Genomic DNA, 12,194 nt, shown 5'->3' with positions numbered 1-12,194 from the left:
TTAGATAAAGCAAAAATTTTCCTTTAGAAAACATGAAAAAAATCTAGAGCTGTTAGAGTTACAAAAATATATATTTCAAAACACTCATTATTGGGCAGCCAGTTATACAATTAAGAAAATACTAACAAAATTAATTTTTAGTTTATCAATGTTTTTCTTTCAGATTTTTATTAAATTTATTCAGATAGTTCAGAAATTTATTTCAATAATCCCAACCACAAAAATTCAACACATTTCAACCGAGATTACTTTTGAGCCTCTGAAAAACGCAATTTGGTTTGAGGTAACTCTCTTTTTTAGATTAAATAAATTGCACGTTTGCCATGATCTGATGACTTCATTTCTCTAATTTGCCGTGAAATTGTTAAGACCTCCGTTTCATCAAAGGAGTAAATTAGTGATTTGCTTCGGTTCCCAGGCATGGCTGAGGCATCGTTAGACGGAGGAGATCACCCTGTCTAATCCCACGGTCCGGAGACGTTTACCAGAACCAGATGCCCCTGCCTGCCGAATGACTTTCAACTGACAATCACGGCTCCCATAAACGGCCATTGTCTCTGATGAATGGCGTCATGTGCGGTCCTCTCTTCAGACACACAATGGTCAAAATAATAATTTGCCTCGTTTTCATCCGCGAAACAAGGTCAACGGTTTAAAATTCTCGGCAGCGCCGCTCGAACTGACCTGCCTGCAAAGAAAGCCGCAAAACAGCTGCGGTTCATTCGCACAAAATTATTGTTTCATCGCACCTTTTGTTCAACCGCAGCGGACGTGCAATTTTCGCCAGAGGCCAATAAACCCAGCCAAGGTATTTACAATGCCCGACTTTCAAGAGATGCACCTGTTTATAGTGATCAGCGATTTCCTGACCAATTATTTTCTATTTTTGCACCGATTGTTCACGGAAGAGGAGAAAATCGAATTGAAAAAGAGCACAACGGTGACAGGAGAAAAAAATCTCCGGCAGACGTTCGTCTTGGAAAGTCTCAGGGAAAAGCGCTCCTGGACAAAGAAACAGAAAAATTCTCGCCGCAGTAATTATGTAATTTGGTGTAAAACGGCCCGCGGCTCTGCTTTCTGATGTTTTTTTTTCCTGCTCGCTTCCTTTCTTTTCTTTCTTTCAAATACGCCGCTCTTTGTCTTAAACACGATGAAAAAGTTTAACTCGAGACATCATTTTTTATCATCATCGGCGGCGCTCAAAACAAACTCGTAAAGAATTGTTATGGCCCGTGGAAGAGATGCCAGGCACACACGAACAGTTTGTGAAAAGTTAATCTCACGTGCATTGCTGGGACAACACACGAAGCCCAAATAGATAAGACGTGCGCGCGCGGATAGATAAACAAAAAATTGTCGCAAATTTTCTGGTTTTCCACCGCAGAAATTTACAACTTAATTGGCCCTGTCAATTATCTAACTAAGACATTGGGGATCAACGGCACATTAAATTAAAATTCCGCAGCTCACTTTCGCAAGCTGGGCAGTAAAGCGGTTTGTTTAAAATTTCGGAAAAGCAATTAACTGGGGAAAATATTCCGCATCAACAGATTTTTACTGCTCTCTTTATGACTCATCTGCTCGCGCCGCGTCCCTCTAATTATCTCGCCACACAGCAATATGTGCCGCAGAGGTTGGTCGCATGCATATTTGCATAACAACAGTCTCTGGGCTGAGAAGACAAGGGCACGAGAAAACGAGTTGATTTCGTTCTGCAGCCTCTTCAGACGCTGCGCTGCACCTCGAGCATAATTTTTTCTCCAGCCGAGAAAAGTAAAAAAGAAGTGCTGCGGCGGCGACGGTCGAAGTCGTGCAAAAGTCGCTTGTTATTTTCCCGCATTTGAACGCGCGAACGTGACGTCGCCGGGGAAAAAGAAATTCCGCAAACGGTGCACGATAAATAAGGCATAAATGCGCAAATTTCACGGCTGCGAGAAGCGACAGTGATGAAAGTGAGCTCGTCAGCTCGGATTATATGGAGAACACACACATGTGCACGGTCACCTGCGGGCCGTTCGGCGACGGCACTTCATTGGTTTTATTGTTGTTCTCTCTCACCGGCATTTTAAAGCAGTGGAGCGTGGGACGTCCAACTTCAAAAGCTTTCAACATTCAGTAAAAGTGGTTTTATTGAATAAACATTGAAGTTAAGCAAAGAAAGATTGATCAAATACTTTCCAATATTAGCTTTTAACAATTCTTAAATTTTTCTTCGAGAAATTTATTAATTTATTATAACTTTTTTTAAAGAGGACAGTTAAGTGGAATCAAACCGGAAACAGCACTGCAGGCCAATGTCAATATACGAACTTCATTGAACTTTGAGAGATAAGCATATTTTTCGCTTCCGGACCAAGATTAACTCTTTCCTTTTCCTCTAGTCGGACCGTGCTTTCAAATGAGAATCTTCTTACTTCTCATTTGTCAGTAATTAACTTTTTACACCAGATCTGACAACATAAAGAGAATCACTACATCACTACTTCATCGTTTGACATGTGGTGAGCACCGCCCAAAAGACGAGAGGCCCTTGAGATGAGCCGCGGAGTCGCTTCAAAGTCACTCCGGTCGCCCCGGCTGTCCAAATTGGACGAGTTCAACAACAATCAGTCCCAATTAAGGGAACGAGAGAGGCCCCAGATTTCGCGTTGGGCGCTCTCGCTTGCGAGAGTTCTTTTATTGCTCAGGCACGAAGTGTTGGAACAGGCGGGAATTTAATTTCGGAGAATAGCGGATTGATGATTTATTGACACAATTAAGCGCGCCGCCTACAATTCGGTGATAAATTATTCAGATATTGGCAGGTCAAAAACACAAAACGAGAGCCAAAGGTCTGTGAAGCGCTATCAACTTAATTGATCGACACGGGAGTTTCGCCGCCGTGGATCCGTTAATTGCTACGATTTGAAAGAAAATTATTGTGTATAACTTTTTAATGGCTAATTAGACGTAATTACGGGTGAATTTATCACTTTCAAATTTGTTTTTCAGGTCGAGTGGAATTAATAATTTATTCCGCTCAGCTTACTTCCCACGCGAGTGCGTAAAACACCGGCGAAAAGAAATACAAAAGAGCAAACCGCTCGGCAGTTATTCGGGAAGACGATCTCCGCCCATTTCCTGCATCCTCACTTTTCCCGTCGGGCGAATTCACACACAAACAGCAATCGAGGATAAAAACGGCGGCCACTTGTATATTCCAGAGCACACTCTCGAGGAGGAGACACTTAACTTACACAGGGTTTTCGCAGCGCAAAGACTCGGTAGAGAATCTCCTGGCTCGACATGGTGCCGCAGTCACAGCAGCGGCGCAACTGCGACTCGACCGACCACTCGCTGCCGCACGCGCTCGCCGCGCTGCTTCGGTCCTCGATGGCTCGCGCGCCATAGTTCAGGGTGTGCTTGTTCGCCGAGAGAAATAAATGCCTCGGCATGTGACCACCCACTCATCAGGAAGTCGATTATCGCCGTCGCCGATGCAGTCAGATGAAGCACGGATTTATGAGTATGGCGACTTGATGCGCGTCTTTATGCAACCGGAGCAACAGCATGTGGCCGTTCAGAAAAGAGTTTCCTCATCGGTAGCGAGTGATGAATCAAGTGCCGTTAATGACGTTGCGAAATTTTTACTTTCTTTGCAATCAATGAGAAATTGGATCACTCTCACCATGTGTGAATCAGTCAGAGATGATACAAAGATTAAGACTAATTTGGCTAATTGCCATTGATGGAGTCTAATTATTACAACAGCCAATAATTCTTAAATAGCAATCTTTTAATTGTAGGATTTGTTTATAGTTAAATAGTTAAATATTGAATTAAAATTTAAAATATTGCAAAATATTTGAACTAAACAGAACAAAATGAAATCAACATATTTTCGATTTTTTCTTGAAAGTTAATTCTGAACTTAAGCAAGCCACAACTTTATTACAACGGTAAAGGCACAAACAATTAAGAACTTTTGAGTGCGCCAGGAACAAACAAAGACGCTTACTCAAACTTCCATTATTTTTTTTTGTCCCTATGGCTGAAAAATCTCGAGTGCAGCCACGGAATGTAAACTCGAAAGTAAAGCTGCTCCTTTTGTTTTGCTTTTCGGCTCTGCTCGACGAGTTTACTCAACGGAATATATACTCTGGCGGCTTCATCTCCACCCCATTACCCGAAAACGCGGCGGCCTTTCCTTCCTTAATTAAGGTGAAAATAACAAGCACCGAAAATTTGCTGTTCACGTATACATTTGAGTTTGTGTGTCTCTGGAGAACACTTGCTGCGCAAAACAAGAAACTTCAACGACTCTGCCGGCGGAAAGAAACAACGTTTCGTGTTCGGTGTTCTTGTAACGTGCTCGCAAAGCGGCTGAACTTTATGGCAGCCGATGATTAAAAAGGTCAAGACCAGAGGATGTGGCAGCTCCACTGTGGGCCAGCTGAGAACAAAATTGAAACGCTGGTGGAAAGGATTAGAAGCGAGAGATGTATTTATAATTCTCTTAAGAGAAAAAAAAAATAGAGAGAGTGGAGAAGTAGAAAAGAATAATTTAATTGACTGCCAGACGCGTTCGTGTAATTAATTTAATAAACGCTTCCATGATTTTCTGTTTTTGTGGTCAATTTATTTTTAATCAAGAGAGGAATGCGCCACTCGTTTGGAATTAATCTTTCTTAACTAGCGGGTCTTCTTTTTATTGAGAATTACACACGAATCGACATAAATCTCACTTTCTCCGAGAGTGCGTCTTAAACGTTTAAAGTCACGGCCAAAGACAACAAAATCCACTCGGAATTATCCAATTAACTAAATTTAAACTCGAAAGCATCCGGAGCGGAGAGTCTGGACTTTAATCGGAACGGCGGATCAAAGACAGGTGCTTTCGTTGACGGATCGAAAGTAAAACACCCTCGCAGTCTTTTCATCCACGGGTCGTTTGGCGGCTCTAATTTGAGAGAGAGCGATTATCGTCGAGTGTCGCGGCCTAATAAGGGTCCCTAGGGCCTGTTGATGGTCTCGTCGCTTTGTTTTAAATTTACACCGAGAGCTCAAGGAGGTGCAGCAGCCGCAGCACTCGGCGCAAAGAGTGCAGATGTGCTCCTTATTAGCGCGAAACTATTTGGAGAGCCGCTCGTGCAGGGTCTATTTTTAGTTGGCGCGGCGACGAAAATATATATAAATTGATCCTCGCTTCGGATTGTCGTCAGAGCTGCACATTAACCCGTATTGTTGAGAGTCTATTAGTCCCGACGGGTGGAACGACCTTTTTAAAAGTGGGCCGGTAGAAAAACGAGCTGCTCTGGAAAATTGGGTGCGTGCTGAGCAAGCAAGCAAGAAGTCGCAATGACGGAGTATTTCTGGATGCCGAGTGCCGTACTGACACAAGGGCGTTGGCCAGCCAGCCTAATTGAACTACCCGGCTGTTTTGCCCTTTAATCAAGCTTCTAGATGAAAATGAGAAGAGACTTTTGGAGAACGACGGCTGGCTGGCGCTGCGTTAATCGCACGCATGTTTTTCGTAGAAAACCACAATTACTCTATTACTCGGTGCTGCTGCGAATCTGTGGGTTTTCGTCTCTTCTTTTGTTGCATTCACAATGCGGAGTCAGCAATTTGAGCTCTATTCATGGACCGACACAATGGTCCAAAAACATGCATTCTCCGCGAAAATCAACACGTGACTAGAGTAAAATAGGGTCTGTAGACCAATTTGCAAATTGAATTCGTCTATTAACTCAGCCTAGATATTGAAAGAAGTCGGCAGCAAAATTGAGCACCATCTCTGCACAAGAAATTTTATTTAAATTATCTACTTTAATAAGAATATTCACCAAGGTCGCCATGTTTGAATATCAAAATTACAAGCCATTATCGAATTTCACCAAAATACGAATTTGAATTAATTATAATAACAAAGTGATAGGCATGTTCTCCTTTTCTCTCTCTTTACACAAATCGCTTCTCTTTCCGACCCGTATTATTTATAATAACGATAAGAAGCAGCTCACGTCATTTCAAAAGAGCTGCAGGTTCATCATCTTGCTGCTATAATTACGGCGTGATTTTGGCGGGCCTTTCTTTTGCTCTGACCGCGCCAGTGGTCATCGTCCGCGTGATTGCCGCGCTCGGAATTGGGTTTCTAGGTTCGGGCGAAAAATGCACCGAAAAAACGTAATAGCCCCTATATGATGATGGTGAAGGTTTCAAATTGCGCTGACGCATCTCTCTCTCATTCTCTCTCCATTTCACGGACGGTGCGTGCGGCGGATTAAAAATTAAAAATAAAAGATTAGACATCTGGACGCAAGGCATGCAAATCGCGCTTTCTGCTCTCGTCTGTTCGTTCACCCAACAAAGGTAACATTGTAATTTGGCGGCTGCTGGTGCCCCCTTCCCTTTTGCATGAACAGTTAGGAGCGACTGCACGATGGAATGCAGCAAGCAATGCTCGCCAGGCGAACCTGCCTCAGGGTCCAACCAAGTGAAGCAAGTCAGGGCCTTCGGGCGCTAACCCGAGCTTGAAATGCACGGTGGGCCAATTTATTTTGCACGCCGGACAAAACTAGCACGCTTTGATGCTGCTGGTGAATGTCAACAAGGGGGGCGGCGTCGTTTGAGCAGTTTTTTTTGGCGGAATCGATCCGGCCAAAGCAATTTTCTCGGCAATGCCAAAAAAAAACGTGAACAGGAGTGGACTTGACATTTATTTGAGCGGCGTCCACTTTAACCATTATTTATGGATGACGCTTTTTTGCCACACAAAAACTACATACGTCTTCTTTTCCGTTTGCAGAGTTGGGCGTTAATATATATTTATACTTAAATTTTAGGAGCACTTTAATAAATTAGTGCTTTGTCACTTCATTATTTGAAAGTTTCAAAATAAATTTTTCTCTCGTTGTGTGCATTAATTTTCTAAACATGGAAACTTTTTGGATTAAAAAAACACGAGTTCAAAACAAACTTTACTGTTTCTCGCCCAACTTTAAGGCAATAAAAAGCATCCTCGGAAACAACTTTGCCCCATGTGGACCCTCGGGGATCGGCACAAAAACAAACAAAGATTCAGCTCGTCTCTCACGCACACGCGGAGAGCAAAATTTGCATAGTGCTAAAATCCCGCAGCGTCTATGTAGCAATTTTCTTTCTCCTCCCGACACCCTCTAATGGGCTGAAATTTTGATGGGCTCCTCTCGTTCGCGCTCGGCCGAATGTTAATTAGGCCAAATTTGAATACAAACGATATCGCGGCCGGCAGAGAGTTCTAATAAATCAGGCGCTCGTAATATGTGCATCACGGAGAGCTGCGCTATATTTGAATAAGCATTCGTGTCGGCGCCCAAGTTCAGATCATCACTCAAGCTGCACGAACGGCCCGAGTGAAAAATCAATTAAATACATATCTCGACTCGACTGACGAGTTGTCCCTGCTGTGCCTCGCTGTGCCTGCGCGCCGACTCACAATCAGAGAAGCACGTCAAAATTTTTATTAACAACCGACTGTGCCGACATTTCCGTGCCGATTCCGTTCGTGGGAAAGTCCAATAAGAAGAGCTGCTTCCATCGACGGAAGATTTATGGAAAACGGGCTCATGGGGTGAGTCACCCTTGAATCTCCAGAGGGATGCTCTCACGCCGAGTGACGTCACACGGCTCCACTCACTCGGCCTTTGTCTGCCGAATTTCTAGCACAGAACTAATGGAGTTGTAAAGCTTAATTGCTCCCGATGGTGGTTCAAGTGAGCAGCAGCCCTAGGCCGACAATTTGAAAACTTTCAACGCCGCCGACGCTCAAGAATGCTCGCGTTCTCAAAATAATTGCCTCTTTAACGGGAGCTCATTGAAAGTTTTTAGCGTGCCGTAAGTCAGTTTGTTAAAAGTTTATTACTTGCTATTCCAAAAATTATTTTGCTTTTAAGATGGGATACAATACCGAAAAGTTTTAGATGAAAACTTCGTAAATTTAAAATTTTTATAATTTGATTTTTTATTTTACTTTCTAATAAATTTAATTATTTCTTTTAATTAGGGTATTAAATGCACATTTTAATTTAAAAAATAAATGATTCCACAGCATGATTTCATTTTTTTTTCTTCCAAAAATTAAAAGTAGAGCAAAATTCTTGTGGCTAACAAATTTGCAAGTGTATAGCTTTGGCCTCTTTCAAAAGCAAGAGCAACATTACAGTTTTCCAGGGACATGAATTCGATTTTCCAGGGGTGAGTCAGAGCGCCCAGCGTGGTTGCACAATTTCTCGCCACTTTTGCGAGTGGGTGACGTCACCGGATCACAAATCCCGCCGCGCCGCTTTTCGGTCGCTCGTCTCGGCGGGAGTTTTTTTTCATTAATATCGATTCGCCCAGCTAGTGAATGTGCACGAGCTGAGCAGCCGTGATAATAAGCCCGAAATAGCACCAGAAGCAGCACTCTAATTTGGTATTCAAAGGGTTCGAACGAGAGCCGGGTCGATAAATTCGTGAACGAGCTGAAAATCAAAGGCATCTCGGCCGCAATCTGCGCGCCGGGTGAGATTTTTCGCGGCGGAACTTGCTCTCCACTCGCCCACGCTGAAAGATGGAATAATAAAAACGAAATGGTCCAGCGTCGTCGGTCTAGAGGCGTCTGTGCATGCCGACCTTCGGAAAGCGCGATGTCAACATCGCATCGATAGTAAAACTCGTTTCAAACTCATTCTTTTGTCTCGGACCCTGTTTTCGTTATTATTCCCTTTGTGCGTCGGTTTCGTGAAGGATTTCGTTCTCGCTCTCCGTCGCTGAGAGAGAAAGAAAACGTTTTTTACTGATGAAAGGAGAGGCTGCGAGAGGATCATTGTTCAAGAGCGGTCAGCACATCAAATAGCGCTAAAATGGCCTCCTTTGAGCTGATATGCTTTAAAATTGGAGTGATACAGCATGTTTTTGCAAAAAAGAAGCTTGAGATTTGAAACTTACACGATTGTAAGGCAGTTTTAGTTTGCTTCAATTGTGTATGTTTTCTTAAGCAATTTTCAACATTAAATTTGTGGCAGATTTGTGGCTATGAGAAGTTCCAAGCAACAGTTGCTCAGTAAGTAAAAAAAACTGGCTGACAAACATTTAAAATTGAATGATATCTTTAAAAACTCCATATAAGTCCATATATAGCAAACTAATAAATTTGAAATAAAATAATTATAATCATACCTGAATGTATATATTTATTTCAATCATTTTAATTTATTGACATATTCTCATTTAATCCAATTTAATTTTTTTCCATTAATGAGGAAGGGAAAGTGTTGAAATGCACTCCCGCAGACAAATTTTCCACGCATTCTTCTCTGTTCATGCTCGTGTAAAAATTCCAGCGCCACTTACGAGAATTCCGGAGAATTCCAGCTGCAATTTTGCCGGCAATTTTCGCGTCAGGCTGGCGCAACAGCAGCAGACGGTCTCTGTTGCAGCGTTCATTATTTCTGTCTTTATTTATTTATTTGTTCACCATTGTGCGCGATCCACATGAGAGCTTGCACTCCTTCCGTCTTCGAGTGCGCGCCGTTCAATTGCTCCTGTGCAGGCACAATGGGGCCCCACGTGAGGCCCTTTGCTTTCTGTGTGAACAGCGGCCGACACAGCTCATTGGTGCGTTTAGTTTTGCTCTCGTGTTTCTCGCGCGGAGGACGAAATTTATGTCGGATCGCGAATTCAATTTGTTCATCAGCATTTGTGTGTGTGTTTATACGAGGTAAATGCGCGCAAAACCACCATCACCAGCGGGAACTGGAGGTTACATGGCCGGCTATTTTCATCTGGCAGCTCCAATGACGCACATTGCATCTGCCGGCGGTTTACTTCGGCTTCATATAGTTGGCTTAACGCGGACTCGGTTAAGATGTCACTCTGTTTAAACTCGGGTTCCAGGAAAATCTGTTTTAAATTTTAGTTGCTGCTTACAGGCTAATGATACTGCAGCTGCTGCTTTTTACAATCAACTTTCAAATTAGATTTCCTATTTCCTCGTGGAAATTTGAAAATATGGAATATAACAGTGAAAAAATAATTTGTTACATTTGAATTTACAAACTTTACTGCTCTGCATTTTAAAAGATTTATAAATTTAAAATCAAATTTATACAATTTTTTTAGGCATTCAAAATTCCAAAGGAAATGTAAACACGTTCATGAATAATAAATTAGATTGCGCCCAGCACAATATAATCGCTATCAGTGTAATAAATGTCAACACATAATTCATGTTCGGAACGGTGAAATTAATTACCCACGACAGAATTTGTTCCATGACACAGAACGGGAACATGTGCCGCGTGCGTCACGTGGCTGGCCGCGGAACAATGCAAATAAATGCCAGCCGCCTCCCTAGTCTTGCTCGCTCGTCCGTCTCCCCCTCAAAACAATGCGAATGCGGGCGCACAAAAAACGCAATTTGCGCTTTGATGGAGTGGTGTAATGAGTTTGGTATTAAGCCACGCGCATTCCTTCCAACGCGGAAGTATGTACTATACAATAATCTACGCTTTTTTCTCATCAGGCGCGCTCTTTGCTTTTTAGTGAAAGGACTTTTTCACTTCCAAGACTCTTCGGAGCCAAATTGGGCAAAGAGAAAAACGAGCGGCGATTGTCGGTAAAAGACAAAGTGGTTCCGCCGCGATAATTTATCAAGCGAGCCGAGGTGTCGTCATTTCGCAAATGTCACTGGCTGATTGTGCACGACAATAAAGTTCGACATATGAGCGACGCGCCGACGACGTATCCTGGTTCGCGATCCGGCTGCAGGTTTTGTTGGCTCGCGATGCCTACGCGATTTTTTTCTCTCAGCGTGATGGGTGTTTGGTATCACACAAGAGGCTGGTTTGTTTGTGTGACCTGAGGCCTCAGGATTTTGTGATTTATTATCGGCTTTTACTATGAGGATGTGAATTGTGTTAAAATGTTTTTTCTACCTTAGATTTATACCAAAACTATAACAGAGATGGAGGTAACTGTAAAATAGAGTTGTGTAATTTTGAGAATTAGTTTGAAAGACTGAATATTGTTGAAGCTGAAATGAATGAAATTGATTTCTTTTTGTATGGGATCATGGATTAAAGTGTTCATTCACTAACAGTAATGGGTTGCCTATATTTGTAAAAAATGATTACAAACCTTGAATAATAAGTAAGCAGATTAAAATAAGCTCCAAATAATAAGCAGCAAATTGTTTCTTATCACAAAATGTGCCGAGATTGTTAATGCATCACAATAAGTTAAAATAAATCATTAATTGCAACTTATTGATGTGAATTTCTTATTTGCTTTCAGCGAAATTTAAAACAAATCGTTTTGTAAAAGAGAGAAAATTTAATTAATGGGTGAAATGCCAAGAATGTTTGTATTTAGTGCTTAAGTTACTTCATTACAGTCTGGGAATTATTTCAACGAAGTAAGCAGCTTTCTTAGCGCAATCCAATTCTCGCCTTATAATGAAACAAGCAAAAGAAACAAATTAGATTTTCCGAGTAGCCTTGGGACTCTGCTCTTGGTCGAGCGGCGTAAATCAATAGCAGCCTATTGTTCCAAGGATTGTCTGCTGCTGCTTGCATCTTGTAAGTTGATTTAACTTTGACTAAACACAAGGCAACAAACTCCGCATCCGCTGCATGTTTACCGCATTCGGAACGAAGCATATATTTAAATGAGCTGCGCACACGGAGCGAGGGTTAAACTAACTGACGGAGGATGTGGTGCATCAAAAGGCGTCTTTTTCCAGCAGCCGGTGTCAAATGACCTCTCGCCAGATGAATCGACTCGCGCTGCTGACGAGAAAGATGTAAAAGTGGCTTTTAGAGAGCGATCGTTCGAAAATCACTTCGGTACGAAAATTAGCAACACCTAAGCGAGCACGCGTGGAAAGTAGGCCCATCGGTAATAACGAATTTCATGTACTCGTAAAAATTCCATCTGCCGCCGAGAGCAGAAGATTTCTCTGCACCAAAAGCGATCGCCGGCTGCTATGAACGGCACTAAAATTCTGCCAGTCCTGTTAATGGCGATATAAAATATCGTTAAAATGGCACTTTTCAACACAAAAATTAACAACGTCCTTCGCAGACATGGATATGATGAGAGAAATTTTTTCCAATGTTGTTTTTCTTGAGTTCACCTACTTGGCGCTAATTAATTTACGTCCGTTTCACGAACGCGGCGCACTTCGCATGTTAATG

The 12,194-nt window shown here is 42.3% G+C and overlaps 1 protein-coding gene across 5 annotated transcripts in view; it reads right to left on the bottom strand.

The window, feature by feature from the left end:
- The window catches only part of LOC132201197 (formin-binding protein 1-like), a 34,130-nt gene that overhangs the window by 13,348 nt on the left and 8,588 nt on the right, over positions 1-12,194 (bottom strand). For 4 of the 5 annotated variants that reach the window (XM_059627172.1, XM_059627173.1, XM_059627175.1 and 1 more), the window contains exon 1: positions 3,237-3,449. The exons of the other annotated variant lie outside the window; for it this stretch is intronic. In XM_059627172.1, the coding sequence (XP_059483155.1) occupies positions 3,237-3,434 (198 nt within the window). In that variant the 5' untranslated portion in view covers positions 3,435-3,449. Of the gene's footprint in view, positions 1-3,236; positions 3,450-12,194 lie in introns of those variants that run through there. 5 annotated transcript variants of the gene reach the window in all.

This window comes from Neocloeon triangulifer, unplaced genomic scaffold (assembly GCF_031216515.1).
Source record: "Neocloeon triangulifer isolate White Clay Creek 2 clone unplaced genomic scaffold, ASM3121651v1 ptg000014l, whole genome shotgun sequence".
NCBI classification, from domain to species: domain Eukaryota; kingdom Metazoa; phylum Arthropoda; class Insecta; order Ephemeroptera; family Baetidae; genus Neocloeon; species Neocloeon triangulifer.
Note: the sequence above shows the minus strand (reverse complement) of the source record. Positions and strands in the feature narration are given on the sequence as shown.